The 18,997-nt window shown below is 42.2% G+C and overlaps 1 protein-coding gene across 1 annotated transcript in view; it reads left to right on the top strand.

The window, feature by feature from the left end:
• The window catches only part of SLC5A12 (solute carrier family 5 member 12), a 31,670-nt gene extending 14,687 nt beyond the window's left edge, over positions 1-16,983 (top strand). The window contains exons 9-15 of the mRNA XM_029583122.1: positions 3,417-3,529; positions 4,503-4,570; positions 5,904-5,990; positions 7,570-7,745; positions 8,485-8,588; positions 15,822-15,949; positions 16,744-16,983. Coding sequence (XP_029438982.1) covers positions 3,417-3,529; positions 4,503-4,570; positions 5,904-5,990; positions 7,570-7,745; positions 8,485-8,588; positions 15,822-15,949; positions 16,744-16,911 — 844 coding nt within the window. The 3' untranslated portion in view covers positions 16,912-16,983. The remainder of the gene's footprint in view (positions 1-3,416; positions 3,530-4,502; positions 4,571-5,903; positions 5,991-7,569; positions 7,746-8,484; positions 8,589-15,821; positions 15,950-16,743) is intronic.
• The last annotated feature ends 2,014 nt before the right edge of the window (positions 16,984-18,997 follow it).

Here is an 18,997-nt window from a genome sequence, read left to right as displayed (position 1 = left end):
GAAACTTTGCCGATAACAGACAAGCAAACATAATACAGCAAACGATATTGATGACACAAATCACAGAACCTTGAGGAAACACTCCTCAATTTTCCCCCTTCCAGATATCTATCACTGTGTCTAAGACATCTCTAGAGCCACCCTAGAGAATACTCATGTCGCCAACAAACTAGGAGAGGCTGCACTCTGATACCTCCCCCAGTCTGACATATTGAACAACTATAGCGGGCAAGAATCAGGTTTTTAGTCTCTTCTCGAACCTAATTAGATTTACCCCTTCTCTCACTTCCACCGTTAAACTATTCCACAGACTCGGAATAACATTAGCAAATGGTCTCATAACCAAACGGGAATATTTAAAAAATTTTCCCTGTCATAGGTGATGAATTATGGCGCTCTGTTCCTTGGGAGATTCGCAGTATTTCAGATTATTTAAAATTTAGCAAAATGCTGAAAGCCTTTTTATTTTTGCAAATTTTTATTTTAACTGTTTTATATGTAATTTTATTTGTAATCCACTTGGAAACAATAATATTGTAGTTAGCTGAATCTACATGTTTTTAAATAAATAAATAAATCATCATTCCACTTTGCATCATGCTAATCATTGTTACCTCATTCAGTCATTCTAAGGCTCCATCATGGCACTTCATGTTACTGCACCAGTAATGTGGAGTGTGCAGAAATGAAATAGCTTCATGCATTTACTAGTCAGTTGACCTAGGAAGCTCACTAGTAATGGTTTCTATTTGATTAGGGTGTGATTATAGCATCAAACTAACAGCTGGGTCTGTCTGGCAAGCTGCAAATCCCATTATAATTAAATGTGAGGAGCGTGAGAAAAAAATGTTTTATTATTAATATTGTTATTATAATTATAATTCCAATTGGAAATGCAGATGTTTCGATAACTGGGTCTGTCTGGCAGGCTAACATAGTAATATGGTAACACAGCAAGTGCGGGCAGATAAAGATAAAAAATGTTCATCTAGCCTGCTCAGCACAGTGCAGAAATGTTACTCCCAAATTATCGCCAGTTACCTCCGTTCTTCATTTCCTTCCTCTAGTCACTAGGGATTCTTTGTGTTTACCCCATCTTTGTGTTGAATCCATCATCACCTCTTCTGTGAAAAAGTATTCCCCTGGAGTTTTATGTCCTTTGGAAAAGGTTTGATGCCTGTGCCTTATTAATACCTTTCAGGTACTGAAGAGTTTGTATCATGATCTGCAAGTTTCTCTTCAGGCTGCTGTGGGGACCTAGAAGGCTGGATGTTCAGGCTGTGGCCACACTTGTATTGCTGGCTTTTTAGATTATTACAGAACTTTGTGATTAGACATGGGAAAGGTGGGTGCTGGGGATTTTGGATGCTTTTCTGCCCAAGATAGTGGAGTATAAAGGAGGAAGACTCAAAAGCACTTTCCTGGATAAGGAGAGATATTTTGCAGGAGATCATACTCTGCAGCTGGGATATATCCTTAGCAGAATGCACAGAATAACTGGGCAGGATGCATGGGCTGGTAAATCGTTTTCTGCCATCATGTACTATGTTATTATATTAGAAATTATTAGTGTTCTTTTACTTTTGAGATGTTGAATAAAAGTGACTACCTTTAATGAGCCCAATTTTATAACACTGCACTTAGGGCTGAAGTTCTCATGGACACATGCTATGTACTCATGGACCAACCCTAATTTCCACAGCTTTGAAGATTAGTGTGGCACATGCATGCATGCACGTTTACACCTGCTGCAAAGCGGGAATAAATATGCACGCAAGCATTTACATGCACACGTTCATGCGCACTTTAGAAAATTGAAAGTATATGAGCAAATGATTTCCTCACCCCCAGTGCTGCTCCCAGGGATCTGCATCTCTGCAGTACATGGAAGTGTGTACGCGAAGTACAATTCTGCTTGTTCTTTTACGTACACAACTCTTGGGGAAATAAAAAAACAACCAAAAAAACATTTATGTACGTAAAACTGCATTTAATATGCGTAAATGCTGTTGAGATTTTCCCACAGTAGGTATAAGAAACAGCTGATCTACAGTTCCCACTGTCACAAGGAAAGTTTTTGATCTTCTTCTTACTGCTGTTCCTTGTTCAGGAAGGTAATATTTGAGATTAGCCCCAGGAGTGCAGTGTTTAACTGGAAGGACATCTGGTGGCAGATGCTGGTATTCGAATTCTTGTTAATATTGTGGTCTTGTTTTCTAGTTTATTATTAAGCACACGAATAAAAGAAGGAATAGTTACCTCAGTTTATAGAATCATGAACAAAACTCATGAGAGGTCGAAGGTTGCCCTGTTGCCTGGTAGAACAGAGATGATGAGGACACACAATAGGGTTTAGCTTGTCACCCATCTCTTGTGTTTAAAGAGAATATCAATTCTGAATATACCTTTACACTGCTAGTCCACTTCCAGAAGCAGTTCAAAGGAAACCAACAATGTACACAGTAATTACCGGTAAGTAAAGGGGTAATAAATGTGGAAAGATGCAAGAGGTCTCTTCCTTAGGTAATAATGGTATTACAGTGGCCTCTAAGCTGCAGACTGAAGAATAGGAACATATTTAGGGGTGTGCATGCTCCAAATTTGTATTTTCATTTCATTCATTTTGTTTTCAGAATTTTTTTCTGTTTTTGTTTTGTTGGCATATTTTTTTGTTTTTGTTTTTTTGTATGTTTTTTTTATTTTCGGCAAATATTGCAAAATTGAAAATTAAACCACATTTTCCCCCTCATTATAAGTTCATTTAAAATGAAATGAAACTGGGCTCATTCATCCCATTTTACCCATTCATTTCAAACGAATGCTCATCCCTAAAAATTATACTGAACAATTTTTTGGTCTGTGGGCAATGTAATCCTGTATAGGTCAATATTTAAAACCTTTGTCTGGGCAATGCTTGGAATTGCCAAGACAAAAACCAAGGTTTCAAAATTTCTCCCTCCCCCAGACCTTTAGTCTGAACCAGTATGGCAAATCTTATGTCAACCCCAGCTAAATTTTGTCCTGGTAACCCAGTACCCTGACAAATGTAACCACATAAAAAAAAGCAGCACTGTGGTCATTCTGGGGGTGGACCTAAATTGTTCAGTGCCACCCAACTAAAGTTAGCCAGGAAAGTATGGTTGAAAACCAGCTATAACTAATGTCCAAGTGTATTCAGCAGAGCACTTATCCAGGTATCTTCTGTTGAATACCTGAGTAAAGTTACCCAGATAACTTTCCAGTCACCGGCCAGCTGAATATCAACCATTTATCTCTTTATATAATTGTATTTATTTATCAGCCTATTTTGATTTGAATCTAAATTGTGTATGTACGCAGTAAGAAATCTTGATATTCTGCAAATGGATATTTTGCATCCGTGTTACTTATTCATTTGTTATATTTGTTTGTTTCAGCACTGTAGCTGCCAGTATTAATGCTCTAGCGACAGTAACATTTGAAGACTTCGTCAAGAATATATTCAAGAATCTCTCTGATAGGAAAAGTACTTGGATCAGTAAAGGTTTATGTGAGTACTATAGAAAAAGAGTTAATGCTTTCTTCTTTCACCCTTGTTGTAGTGTCTAAAGGAGGGACCTCTGTGGTCTTGAAGAGTCCATCATGACATCTTTTTGTTTTAGTCCAACAACATGCATCATCACAAGCCATAAAGATTCCCGTTATCTAAGTTTTTCTTCCGGTGGGATTGTTTTCCCTTCGTGAGGGCGCAGGATGGATGGGTACCGTTGCCTATGAATGTTCCTTCTCTTTCCCGGTGATGGGTTTTCTGCTCATGCAAGTGTTTTTTCTTCCCATGTGGAAGAGCAGGACCTGAACAACAGCTGTAGTAGCTATGCCATACATGAAATCTTCCTTTGGACAATGACCTTTTTTTAGTGATGTGCCAGAGAGGTCCCCTGGGGGCTGCTGGGGAATTGTTTGTTAAATTATGTTATGAAAAGGTGGGGGTCTGACTGACTGGAACACAACTGGTAAAATCCCCTTGATAAGAAATTGCTAGCACATGCTGCTTTTTCTTTTCACATTGCAATATTCAGAGACACTCAGTTTCATAGCATTTGTCTCTGTTTTTCAATCAAATTCAATTTTTCACATACAAATGGCTTGAGAAAATCTAGCACAGTCAATAAAACATAGAGGACCAACCGAAGGGAAGTTTATAGTGCCAAATCCTCATTTTAACCTTTCAACAACATCTATTGAGGTCCTTTCCAGCAACAAATTTTCAAGCCACACAAGTGTGCATGAGGCTTGGACAGGATAATGCGTTATCTGATCAAAGATTTATGCATATGGAGACATGAGATGCAGATGTTATTCACTGAAGGAACTGTTTTGCTGTTCCAGACCTGTAACACATGCAGGTGACTAGCAAACACAACCTGCAAAGAGTCCAGGAATTCTCATTTGTGCATGTTAAAGTTGTCTTATTTAGTGCAATGAGTTCAGTCATAAGAGATAATACCCCTCATATATTCCAGGTATAGTATTTGGTGTGATCTGTACCTCAATGGCTGTGGCAGCGTCTCTCATGGGTAGCATTGTGCAGGTATGTGTATATCATAATGATATGTGCAGATCAATTTTTCTCATTGACTAATGCTGTATTTTACTAGACACACTGCAGGCCCAAGCCTTAATGTGAAATATTTTCAAACTGTCCACCATAGAATAAAGTTCATGGATACTTTTTACTCACTAACTTGATATGAGTTTTCAAAGAGAAAAAGTATATGCAGGTACACAAGTATTCTCTTCTGCATCTTCTGTTTGTCTGGGTACTTTTTTTTTCATTAAAACTGCAAGAAAATGCAATCTATGCATGTGATTTTCATCCTTTAAATGCCACTAAGTGTGAGTATTATGGGATAATAGCCATATTGAGAGAGGGCAAATTTCAGACAGTCATTTTATGCATATAAATCACTAATTACCGATGGAAATGACTTTGAAAATTGCCCTTAGGATTGTGTGATAACCAATACCACTCAAAACAGATCTGCTCGCTATAACTTCTTCTGTAGTCTAGTTTGTCTTTGATTTTTTTGTAAGAAAGGTGATCCATAAAATGTAATAAACTAAACTAAAATCTCAGTTCTCTGAAGGTAATTTTTGGGGATGTGCATTCGCTGGTCATTCATTTCATTTGTTTTGTGGTATGCATCCGTGTTTGTATAATGGAAAACGTATGCACGTACCGTGAAACAAATGAATCTAATGACCAACGAATGTAGATCCCTAGTAGTTTTTAGGAATGGAACCCAAAATAGGGCCATTTTTGTTTTGTTTTGCTAAATCCAAAAACAAATCGAAAATGGTCCCAAAAACCCTAACAAGTTTTCTTTTTGTTTCAGAGTTCATACTATTTTCTGAAATGAATAAAACCAAAATTAAACAAAAACAAAAACCCTCCAAAAGCAAAAGGAACAAAAATTTTGGCCATGTACAATCTAATAAATTTTTAGTAGCCGATGTGTAGGGTTAAAATATGTGCAAAAGTCTGCTTTGAAAGCTTGCGGGTACCGCCGATATGCGCACAGGCATACATATACCTGGGAAGTTGCTCCTGAGCAGGGATAACGTATTGTATGTATGTACATTTACGTGTACACTGGGGGAAAATCACAAGTATGCAGGTAAATAGCTTCCCTGCCCCGACTCAGCCTCCCGGAATTCTTGCCAGTCTGCGGAAAAGTAAGCGCAAAATTGTGTTCTGTGCATTCTTTTCCCTGGACCCACCCCCCTCAGACAACATTCAAAAGCAGATCTGCGGGCGCGAATCCTTTTGAAAATGAGCCCCTTTCTGATGTCACCACATATAGAAGAGTTATGGTAGCTTTAAAGTGCTCAAATCTCCTAAAACATTCATCTTGGTCCAACAGGCAGCACTCAGTATTCATGGGATGTGTGGCGGTCCGATGCTGGGATTATTCACTTTGGGAATTGTGTTTCCCTGCTCGAACTGGAAGGTAGGACTGACTGTTACATCTGAAAGGTCATCCCAATGAGCATCCCTTGAATAGTGCTTTGCGTAAGCGAGGCTGGAGTCTCGGCGTTTGCTTTTCCGATGTCTCCTGTGTGGGCCCAGCAGCTCATCTTCTGAACGCATTGCTCTCTCGGCATAACCTTAAAGTTGGTGAAGGACAGCACTCAGCATGCACAGCGCCCTGGGAAAGCTCTCCTAGAGAAAACGCTTACTATGCTGCCCCCTCTGTTTACATTTCCTGTGAAGTTTCAAAAATAAATATTTAATCGAATAAGATTTTTCCCATTTGGTGCTTGTTTTTCGTAGCATTAACAGAAAAGACTTCCTTCATTTACACAGTACATTCTTGTTCACATTAAGTGAACATTTTACAGATGTGCTTTTCAGACGTGTTGAATCACGGTCATTATGGAAAAGCAGGAAAGGCCTGGACGCATTTTTAAAATTCAAAGTGGCATTAAAAGCCGCCTAATAAACACGCAGAAGGTTCCCCACTTCAGTCCCCCAAGTTGGGCTTTTCCGCTTTGGGTCGGCTAGCGACGGTGCGGTCATTGCTTAAGGGGGTGACGCCTGGTGGCCGGATGACTGCAGGGTTCCGGAACGCGCTCTGCTGTGCGCCCCCCCCTCCAGCCCGCTGCGGTGACCAGGCTGAGCATATTGGGGTTGAGGGCGGGAGCAAGAGGGGGATATAAAACAGGGGGGCAGAAATATACCTGGGCATTTGTGAACAAAGGCTCGCCCCACCAGATCCAAACCCCCGGTCCGGCTGATCCGGAAGTAGAAAAGGAGCAGGAGGGAGCTGCCGGGTGAAACGAAATCCCGTTATTGTGCTCTGCCGAATAAAAACGCCTATTTAGGAATATTCCCCGTCTGACATCCCGTGGGGCAGTCGCAGCTCCTGGAAGGATTATTTACTCTTCCTCATTCGACTGCAGGGCACTTTCTCATGAGGGAGCAGCAGAGATTCATGGGACGGACTTCCAAAGGCTTAGCTGGGAGCCGTATGGCAAAATCAGGAGGGGTCACGCGGGTAGAATCTGCCTCTCTTGAGTCTCCTGCAGTTGAACGTTCACCCTTATTTCTAGCCACAGGAAAAGGAGGAGCTCCCGGAGGCGCAAGCTGGTTGGGAGAGAAAACTAGCGCGGGCAGCGGAGACAGCTCTCAGGCGCCCGATCTTCAGGATGCGGGAGGCTGTTTGTTGTTTATTTGGATAATGAGGTTTTTGTCTGTGCAGGCTTGAAACGTTCTTGTATACGTTGCCAATTAGGCGGCTTACTGAAAATTTACTGCGATATTTATAATTCAGGTAAGAGTTTAGTGGCTCGTACAGGGCTTTCGAAATTTGGAGCTATGTAAAATGTTATGCACAGCAGAAAACGTCCCGGAGCCAAACAGTCCCCAGGCAGTCCAAATATCTATTTCACAACATCAGAAAAATGTCCATGGGCTGGATATCCCCCGCCAAACTCAGTGACTTGCCAAACCTCCCATCATCATGTTTGCAAGTGGGTATTGCAAGGGAAGTCAAAGGCTGAACTGTCTTTCTGTTTCCTTCCCTTAAGGGTGCTATAGGAGGACTGCTGACAGGCATCATCTTATCCTTCTGGGCTGGCATTGGCGCGTTTATTTACCCCGCTCCATCGTCAAAGGCGCGCCCGTTAGATCTAAGCACGGAGCTGTGCATAAGATCCAATACCACGCTGACCACTGTGCTGGTGCCAACGGAAGCTTCTTTCAGGTATTTGTGGCATTTTAGGAAGGCCGAAATCTCAGAAGGCCTGAATCAAAACGTTGACATGATTATACAAGGACTTTATTTAACAAAATCTCTGCAATGTTGTTCATGCTCACTGTGTTATCCAAAGAAATTTGCACAGCTAGTGCGTGCCCCTGCACCCAAATTTCGGAGTTGGAAATTGAAGTTGAATTCAGAGAGTAGTGGAACGTGATCTCCAGTTTTGTACAATTGATTTTGCTCCCTCATAAAATTAAAAATAAAACACACGCAGGTGAATTTTCAAAGGTGTTGTACATGTAAATGTGACATACACTATTGTAGCAATTTTCAAAAGCCATTTACCTGCGTTAACGGCCTGATTTTCAAAAGCTTTTACGTGAGTAAAACTGGAGTTTACTCAAGTAAATGCACTTGAGTAAGTGGGCTTTTGAAAATTGCTATGATATATGCCATTGAATTGTTCATAGGATTTACTCATGTAAGTGCACTTTATTTGCACAAATTACTTTTGTAAATTGCTATGATAGTATGTTATTTACGTGCGTAACTCCTTTGAAAATTGCCCCATAAGTGCACTTAATGTGGGTAAAACCTATCGACAATTCAATAGGATATAGTGTAGCAATTTTCAAAAGCCCACTTACAATGCTTTTGAAATTCCTTCTGTCATTCGTGGCAGTCTGTTTAGATCCCACTGCTGCTTTGATGTATTGCATTTCCATATTTTTTGCATTTGTAGGCCTCAGCTGGCAGACACCTGGTACTCCATGTCTTACCTTTACTACAGCGCTGTTGGATTTCTGGGATGTGTTCTCGCAGGGCTCCTGATAAGCTTTATAACAGGTCAGTTACATGATTCTACAATTTTTATGCGCTAGCTTCAGAGTCTGCAGGTTCTGTGTTCCTAGCATTAAGAATAACTGTTTGTCAATTCATATATCTTAACTTTAAATAATAAATAGAGGATTTAAGACAGACATATCAACTACAATTCAACTCTTATAATTCAAATGGGGGAGCGGCAAGCAGGGTTTGGATAACCAGAATAGAACAGGACAAATCTTGACTTGGTTCAGATAAATACTAAAATGAACCAAAAAAAGCAAACTAGAACTTGAATCTCCATATTTACTCAGTTTGGATCTTTTTCAGTCAGTTTAGGGTATGGATAATCACAGTTTGACTCATCTATCTGAGGGGTTGGCACTATCTTTGAATAACTGCTCATGACCTTTGATAGCGTCCAGTGCAACTGGGCAGTGTCTGGTGTTCCTGACATAAACTCTTCCCAAAACGAACACATATTTTCAATGGCACAATCTGCCCCACAGTGCTTACAATCTAAGGAGGCATTTTTCAAAAAGATTTACATGCATACATGGGCTTTTGAAAATTGCTACTTTTATGCGCTCAACTCCTTTGAAGATTCACTTCACAAGTCTGAATTTTGAAAAGGTTTTATGCATGTAAATGTGCTTTAGAGAATTGCTTTGCTATGATATATGCTGCTTTTATGCATGTAACTCCTTTGAAAAGTACCTCCTAAGTACATACTGTGGGCCATACCCTGTTATGCCATCAGCTGAACAAAAACTGGAATTGGCAGTATCGTTCTCAGATGGTTCTCTTCCTTTCCATCTAATAGGACGTTCCAAGTCAAACTGGGCAACCACATATCTGATACCTTTCATATTGATACAGGTATCCCTCAAGGTTCAGCTTTCTCAACAACACTGTTCAATATTTATATGCTCCCCCTGTGTAAATTACTGGCGGATTTAAGAATTGCCTTCTTCTTATAAGCTGATGGCATACAGTTTTACATCCCATGTGTCAAATCAATTGAAAAAAAAAACGGCATCGACACTCGCAACGTACATGAAAGCAATACAGCAAGAACTGAAATCATTTGGCTAAGCAGAAATTCTTCTGTAGTTAAACCACCGCCTCTAGACATGGGTAACATTCACATTACCCCCACAGATCAAGGACGGGACATAGGTGTACAGATAGATGAAAACCTTACAGTGAAAAAGCACATAAATAATTAATGCCATCAAAACATGGGAGACTTCACTTTCCGCCATCAATAACCTCCTCTCTAGTCTCAACCTCGCACTCAACACTGCTAAAACGGAAATCATGATAACACCTCCACACAATCATATCATCCCAAATCAACACAACGTCCTCCTATCCTCACTTCCTACCTCACAACGCGCAAGGAATCTAGGCGCCATCATAGACGATCAACTCAGTCTCAAAAAATTCATTAACAACACCCTGAAAGACTGCTACTTCAAGCTTCAGACCCTAAAAAAACTTAAACCACTCTTACATTTCAATGATTTCCGGACAATACTACAATCTACAATATTCTCTAAAATAGACAACTGCAAGTCTTTACTTCTTGGCCTCCCCAAATACACCATCTCCCCTCTCCAAATGCTCCAGAATGCAGTTGCACGCATCCTCACCAATACTCTCAGGAACGAACACATAACCCCCATCCTCAAAGAACTACCCTGGCTCCCAATCCAACACCGCATACACTACGAAACCCTCACAATAATACACAAAACTTTACATAACCCTGATGTGAACTGGTTACATAACTCCCTCACCTTCCGCAGCACAAATAGACCCACCCGATCACGCTACCTAACAACCCTAAACGTTCCCACACCCAAACTTACCCACTACAATGCCACCAAAGACCGCATACTATCCGTTGCTGGCCTCACACTCTGGAACACTATGCCTACTGACTTATGCCAAGAACACTGCCTGCACAAATTAAAAAAACAAAACCCTAAAAATTTGGCTTTTCACACAAGCATACTCATGACCTTAAGGATATTACTCTTCACCCTATACTCCCTCAGATTTTCTGTCTTTTCAATCCCTTTTTCTTCCCCCGCACTTATCTTAATACCTTATCACACAACAGCTCACCTCACTAATAAGACCAATTATTTTGAAAATATGACCTTCTCTCTACACCCGATGATCTGATTAACTTTTAACTTCACATTTTATGGACTTGTATATTAGTACAACAGTAATTATTTTAATCAAGTTTATCTCTGTTCCTTGTTGCACTGTAAAGCAGTTCTTAGTATTACATTATAAAATGATTTTATAATGTTTTATCTGTAACCCCCTCGCTTCATTGTTATACTGTAAATCTGTTATTACGGTTACACGGTAAAGCTTTGTTGCTGACTCATTGTTTGTCTGTAAACCGATATGATGTTCTGCCAACGAATGTCGGTATAGAAAAACTTTAAATAAATAAATAAATGCAGGCTACGCCAGGCTGCGCATATTACATCGGTTGAAACCTTTACTAACTTCCCAGGACTTCCGTACTGTGTTACAAACACTAATTTTCTCAGACAGACTTCTGTAACTCCCTACTTCTCAGCCTTCCTACAGGTCTATTAAAACCATTACAGTTATTACAAAATGCCTTCGCAAGACTTTTATTAGCAAGAAGGAAATCTGGTCACATCACTCCCTCGCTGCTATCACTGCACTGGCTGCCAGTACAATCCAGAATCTATTATAAAGTACTGACACTGATATTTAAAATCATCCACTCCAGTGACACTACAGCCATAGACACTGCAGTGAACACTAAGATCTCAAAATAAAGGACTATTGACTGTGCCTACAATACGGAGCACACATCTGATGCAAATAAGAGATTGTGTGCTTTCCCTAGCAGGCCCAAAGCTTTGTAATTCCCTGCCCGAGACGCTACGCCTGATACGAGAATGAAAGGGATTCAAACGCGAGCTGAAAACTTGACTATTCAAAAATGCACATAACCTAACTTAAAAGCATCAGAATGCAGAGAACTACAATATCTAGGACAAAGATAATTGAAGAATGAGTAATAAGCAGCGAGAGATTTTAAGAATGTTAAGACAACTCACTGACTTATGTAAAAAAAAAATTGTTGAAAGAAGTTCTGTACCTTAAACCTGCTGTCCTAGACCTTTAGTTAATATGTACTAGAACATCACAATAGATTTATATTAAACCCTGTTGTGTTGATCTATAGTACGAATGCTACTGTTGAAAACTGTTGGGATCGTCATTTGGAACAACGGCATATAAAATGTCTAAATAAATAAAAATAAGTACTTGAAACACAGGGAGATAAAGTGAGTTGCCCGTAATCGACATGAGGGTTTGTGGCAGAGTACACAGGACTCTTGGTTCTCAGTTGGTTTCTCTAAACAACAGGCTAGTACTGCCAGTTTAATAAATAATATTAAAATAACGATCTTCATGGAAGGGCACCGATTGTGGCTTGGAACAGTATGTTCCCTAGTTTCCCGTAAGGAATGTAGTATTGGTTGTCATACTTCTTAAAAGCCATGACAGCAATGTCTGTCTATAATACATTGGCTATTGAGCTGCTCGATTCCATTCCTAGGACTGATTTTCTCCTTTGTTTTGTGCGGTTGGAGGTGGTAGTGGGGAGTGAAGAAAAATAAATGAACTTTTTTATAACTGGGTTAAAATTTCTCTGTCGAATCTGACCCTTCCCACCTTCCTTCTCCATTTAAGTATTTTTTTTTTTGAAGAAATGAAAATCAGATTTCAGATTCTGAATCGTAATCCCTAAAAAAAACCAAAAACCCCTCCAATTTGTTAGAAAAAAAAACAAAACTTTTGGGGCCCCTGAAATTAAAAACCTTTTGGTTTCCAGACTTTTTGCACATTAATAATTTTATTTTATTTTTTATTTAACACCTGTCTATACCGACCTTCATGGTAGGGACCATATCAGGTCGGTTTACATCAAAAAAGGGGGAACTGTAACGAAACCGTAGGTAACAGGAAGAACAAAGTTACATTCAACAAGGGAGGTAAACTTGGAAGCAAAGATTGCTGGAAAGAAAAAGACTAAGGAACGAAGTGCTTAGGATAATGATAACAACTGTTTTAAGAGTCAGGGTAGGCTCTTATATCGAGCTTGGGGATGGCTTTTTTGTCGTCTAATGAGTGTCTGGCGGATCTGAGAAGGCCTGGCGGAAAAGCCAGGTCTTGAGTTTTTTTCTAAATGTTAAGAGGCAGGGTTCCAGTCTGAGGTCGGATGGGATGTTGTTCCAGATAGCTGGACCTGCTGTAGAAAAGGCTCGGTCTTTGGTCGAGGTGAGACGTGTAGCTTTTGTAGGTGGGGCCTGCAGGGTTCCTTTATAAGCCTCTCTGGTCGGTCTGTTGGTGCTATGGAGATTGAGAGGGAATTTGAGGTCCAGATGCAGATGATTGTAGATGGCTTTGTGAATTAGAGTGAGTGATTTGTGGAGGATTCTGTATTTCACCGGGAGCCAGTGTAAATTACGGAGAATAGGTGATATGTGATCTCCACGGTTGGTGCTAGTCAGAATTCTTGCCGCAGCGTTCTGTATTAATTGTAGGGGTTTAGTGGATGAGCTGGGGAGACCCAGGAGGAGAGCGTTGCAGTAGTCTATTTTAGCGAATAGTAAGGCTTGCAAGACTGTCCTGAAGTCGTGGAAGAATAGTAGAGGTTTGAGTCTTTTTAGAACCTGGAGTCTATGGAAACAGTCTTTGGTTGTGTTGTTGATCGTTTTCTTTAAGTTTAGGCGGTTGTCGAGTAGGACCCCGAGGTCTCTTACATGGGTGTGCGTGAGCTGGGTATTGAGGATGGTCTGAGGAGGATGGTTGTCTTGATTGGAGGAGATGAGGAGAAGTTCGGTCTTAGATGCGTTCAGAACCAGATTAAGACTGTTGAGAAGGATGGTGATCGATTTTAGGCAGTTGTTCCAGTGCGTGAGTGATTTTGTGATGGATTCTGTTATCGGAATCAGAATCTGCACGTCATCAGCATATAGATAATGTGTTAGGTTAAGGTCCGTTAGAAGTTGGCATAGCGGGAGGAGGTAGACGTTGAAGAGAGTAGGTGATAAAGAGGATCCTTGCGGAACGCCTAGTGAGGAACTAGTCGATGCCGACTCTTTATTGTTGATTTTGACTTTGAAGCTTCTATTACTAAGGAATGACGTGAACCAACTGAGGGCTGATCCGGCTATACCTATGTCTGCCAGGCGAGTCAGGAGGATGGAGTGGTTGACGGTATCGAATGCCGCCGAGATGTCTAGGAGTACTAGAAGAAAGGAGTAGCCTTTGTCTAATCCCATAATGATATGGTCTGTTAATGATATGAGAAGCGTTTCCGTACTGCAAGATTTGCGGAATCCGTATTGGGATGGGTATAGGATATTGTGTTCTTCTAGATATTCTGAGAGCTGAGTATTAACCAATTTCTCTGTTAGTTTGGCTAAGAAGGGGAGATTTGAGATGGGGCGGAAGTTGGCCAGTTCTTTGGGGTCTAAGTTGTGTTTCTTGAGGAGGGGTTTAAGAGACGCGGTTTTTAGGCTGTCTGGGTACCTCCCTTGGGTTAACGAGCAGTTTATGATGTTCGCTAAAGGACCAGAGATCTTGTTAGGAATCAGTAGCAGAAGTTTGGAAGGTATGTTATCTGCTGGGTGGCTAGATGGTTTCTGTCTCTTGAGGAGGGATTCGATCTCACTAGAGGACGTTGGTTCGAAATTATTGAGCTTGATTCCAGAGTGGGTGCGAGTGTTGGTGAATGTAGAGCTTGAGGTAGTCTTGGTTGGTAAGAGTGCCAGTGTAGTTGCAATCTTCTGTTGGAAGAAAGAAGCGAGCTCATTGGCCTTCGATTGTGCCTGATCATCGGGTATCGTTGATGGGGAAGGCTTTGTGATTTGAGACACATACGAGAATAGCGCCTTCGCATCATATTGGAGATGGTGAATTTTGTTTGCATAGTATTCTTTTTTTGACTTTAGGATTGCGGTCCTGTAGTGATGGAGGGTTCCTTTGTATGTTGATAGTGTAGAGGAGTTTGGTGTTTTCCGCCATTTATTTTCTTTGTGACGTAAGACTAGTTTCAGCCGTTTGAGTTCAGAGGAGAACCAAGGTTGATTTCCTTTTTTTTCTGGGTTTATTGTTTTGGAGACTGCGGGGCATAAGTTGTTTGCAACTGCTTCTGTGATGTTGTGCCATGAGAGAACAGCTGAATCGGGGTTGGATAGATCCAGGTTAGAGAGTTTTTTCGCAAGATGGTCGCTGAGGATCTCAGATGCGCAAGTTTTCCTGAAATGGATGGTAGATGGGTGCTGTGTGCTGTGAGACACTTGTATTGTGGAGACCTTGGTGGTTATCAGAAAGTGATCTGACCATGGAACAGGAGTACAGGAGGGTGCTATAGAGCAGGTGAAATTTGAGTTGATAAAGATCAGGTCCAGCGTGTGTCCTGCTTTGTGTGTCGGGTTGTTGATGATCTGCGAGAATCCCAAGGCTTTGAGGGAGTTGAGGAGAGTTTCGCAATTGGAGGAGCGGGGAGAGGCATCTATGTGTAAGTTGAAGTCTCCCATGATCATGGTAGGGATGTCTGAATCGATGTGTTTCACTATGGATTCAATGAGGGGAGAGGAGTCAGATTCAAGTAAACCCGGTGGGGCATAGACTAGTAGTAATTGGAGTTGTTGTGATTTGACTAAGCCCAGTTCCAGATTGGACTCAGACTTTATAGTAAGAGGTTTAAGTCTGAGTTCTTTTTTGGTAGCTAGAAGTAAACCTCCCCCTCTTTTTTTGTGTCTGTGGGTAGTTAAAATGTCGTACTTGTGCAAGGGTAATTGGTTAATTAACGCAATATCTGAGTTTTTTAACCAGGTTTCTGTGATGGCACAGATGTCTGGGTCGGAGTCAAGTAGATAGTCGTTGAGAATGTTAATAATGAAAGCATTCAACTTCCTACTGGTCTAGAAGTTGGTTAAAATGTATATATCGGTCACATTGTGGTAAAACTAGACGGCACTGAAGATTTAACTCAAAAGCAATTGCGAAACCTTCAAAATCTGATAGTTTTATAATAAAATAAAGATTAATGTTAAAGATTTGTCATGAAACTATAATCAACCTTCCTCCAGGTCCCCACCGCCATGCTTTGTAATATATTCTGTAATCTGAATTTGGATCTGTAATAGATGTGCGTATGGAATATGTCCTTTACAGGGGCTTCACATGGGAAAGACATTAAACCTATGTTGATTCGACCGGTCTGCAATATATTCTGTTGTTGGTGTGAGAAATGCAAAATCCTTTGCTGGTGTGGTGTTCAGCACGACAGCCAGGACATCGACGTGAGTACCAGTGCTACGGCTTTAGTGCGTGATACATGCCCTGCTGCGCTATAACATGTCTGTCCGTTAAGGCAGGCTGTCTTTCAGTCAGATATTGCAAGCCTTTTCGCAGGCTCCATTTTATTTCTCCAGAGATATAAAGCGTGGAAGCTGGTTTTGATTTCAGATATCTTAAGGATGATGCTGTTCAGACCGCCCGATTGCCCATCTGTTAAACATGAAGAGGTTCATATTCAAAAGTCATTTAGACGGATAGCTCAAAAGTTATCTGTCTAAATGGCAAAACTGGCATCTTAAAAAGACTTATGCGCCTAAATTCTAACTGGGTAACGGGTTATGCAGCTAGAATTTAGGCGCATAAGTCGGGGGCGTTCTGGAGGTAGGCAGAGGATGTTTCAGGGAGGAGTGGAGTTAGCCGCAGAAACATATGCGGCTAACTTTAAGATAGCCGGGTGCTTTCAGTGGTGTGACCACGCCACTGAATATTCGCTGCTAGTTAGCTGGATAGGTTTATTTCCTGATCCTAGCATGCTCTTCCCCTTCCCGGATAGGTTTCTCTGGCTAACTAGCCAAGCCACTCAGCAGCTGAATATTGCTCCCGAGCTCCACAGCGATCTGGAAGCCAATGAATGGAAATCCATCTTCTCTACAGTGAATCTGTGAATTTACCAAAAAGAGCTGATTTTCCAGTACAGTTAGAAATGACCAGACATTAGCATTGTACATCACCATGGGTGAAAGTTGCCTTTCAGAAAGGTCCTTAATAAATCCAAAATACTCTTAACTTTTTTCAGGACCCTGAAAATGATTTGAAAAAGGATGTTTCCATGACGCCATGTGCTGAAAATGTATATCAGAATGGATTGGAGAAGGAAGCCAGTTATGAGTCAAATCTACCAGGCTACAATCCCGAAGAGAAAACATACACTAATCCAAGCCTCAATAAAGATACCTATTTCTAGCCTCTGTATGAAAGTGCCTGAATCGCGTCCTGTTGAGAGAGAATTTGCTAGTGGGTTTGGTTCTCTGTCAGTCATGCTGAAAGCCCTCACCTTTCTCGCACACCTTTGCACTTTTCCTCTGGCTCCTCTCTCCTCATTTACCTCACCTCACACTAACCCTGCCAGTGTTTGAACCCCTTTAAAATTTGTACTATTAGCATAAAAACAACCTTAATCACTATTGAGCTACCCTGTGAGCCATGTGCACTCCTGTGCACAGTCCCATACCCCTTACAATGCTTTCTCCCTCATGCCCTCAGTGCTCTCCCTGCATGTCCCTCCCCTCCACACACACACACACTGCATGCATAGCTGCCTTGGCCAGTGAATCACCAGCAAGCACAAGAGTATATGCCGCAGAAACAGGAAGTGCCGGCACAAACAATAATGGGTTAAAAAACCCCAATGGTATCAGCAAAGGTGCTGGGGAGGAGAGAGTGCTGGAGTTTAGGCTGGGGAAGGGGAGGAAGAGAGAATCCTGTGATCAGAATGGGGAGGGGGAAGAGAGAGCTGGAGTTAATCTGGGGGAAAGGGGAGGAGAGAGTGCTGGGGTCAGGCTGAGGAGAAAGAGGAAAGAGTGCAGGGTTTAGAGTTAGGCTCAGAGATGTGGTTATCTTTTTAAGTCTTATTTGATGGGCAGTTCCTCTAATTGCATTTACAATGGTTTAGGAAACCAAAACTGCATCCAGTGAACGTGCTGGTTTATTTATATATTTATATATTTATTTATTTATTTAGGGGTAGATTTTAAAAGAAGCGCGATCAGCCTACTTTTGCTTGCGCATCAGACTCAAGCAAAAGTACGCTGGATTTTAGTAGATACGCGCGGAGCCGCGCGTATCCACTAAAATCCTGGATCGGCGCGCGCAAGGCTATCGATTTTGTATAGCCTGCGCGCGCCGAGCCGCGCTGCCTCCCCCCGTTCCCTCCAAGGCCGCTCCGAAATCGGAGCGGCCTCGGAGGGAACTTTCCTTTGCCCTCCCCTCACCTTACCCTCCCTTCCCCTACCTAACCCACCCACCCGGCCCTGTCTACACCCCCCCCTTACCTTTGTCGGGGGATTTACGCCTCCCGGAGGGAGACGTAAATCCCCGCGCGCCAGCGGGCCTGCTGTATCCATATGGAGCCATATCCATATCCATATGGATATGGATATGGAGCCATATCCATATGGATATGGATATAATATCCATATGGAGCCGCGCGTATCCACTAAAATCCTGGATCGGCGCGCGCAAGGCTATCGATTTTGTATAGCCTGCGCGTGCCGAGCCGCGCTGCCTCCCCCCGTTCCCTCCAAGGCCGCTCCGAAATCGGAGCGGCCTCGGAGGGAACTTTCCTTTGCCCTCCCCTCACCTTACCCTCCCTTCCCCTACCTTTGTCGGGGGATTTACGCCTCCCGGAGGGAGACGTAAATCCCCGCGCGCCAGCGGGCCTGCTGCGCGCCGGGCCGCGACCTGGGGGCGGGTACGGAGGGCGCGGCCACGCCCCCGGGCCGTAGCCACGCCCCGTACCCGCCCCCAAAACGCTGCCGACACGCCCCCGCAACGCCGCGCGCTCCGGCCCCGCCCCCCGACACGCCCCCCTCCGAGAACCCCGGGACGTACGCGAGTCCCGGGGCTCTGCGCGCGCCGGGAGGCCTATGTAAAATAGGCTTCCCGGCGCGCAGGGCCCTGCTCGCGTAAATCCGCCCGGTTTTGGGCGGATTTACGCGAGCAGGGCTCTGAAAATCCGCCCCTTAGGGTTTTTATATACCGACATTCTCGATATACATATCAAATCAAGTCGGTTTCCATAGAACAAAACTGTCGCCGGTAAGGCGTTACATTAAACAATAAACAGAGTATTGAACAAAAAAAACGTACGGCGTTACATTAAACAATAAACAGAGTATTGAACAAAAGAACGTAAATCAATAAATATTAAATATAAAAAAAATATAAAATAGACAACAAAAATTTGTCAAATAACATGAATAAATGATACGATTAACTGCAAATAATTGGTAGGTAAGGTTGAAATGTTCCGGTTGGGGTATACAGGTGAC

The sequence above is a fragment of the Rhinatrema bivittatum genome, chromosome 17, assembly GCF_901001135.1.
Source record: "Rhinatrema bivittatum chromosome 17, aRhiBiv1.1, whole genome shotgun sequence".
Classification (NCBI taxonomy): Eukaryota; Metazoa; Chordata; class Amphibia; order Gymnophiona; family Rhinatrematidae; genus Rhinatrema; species Rhinatrema bivittatum.
The sequence above is the reverse complement of the archived record's forward strand: the minus strand, read 5'-3'. Positions and strand labels throughout refer to the sequence as shown.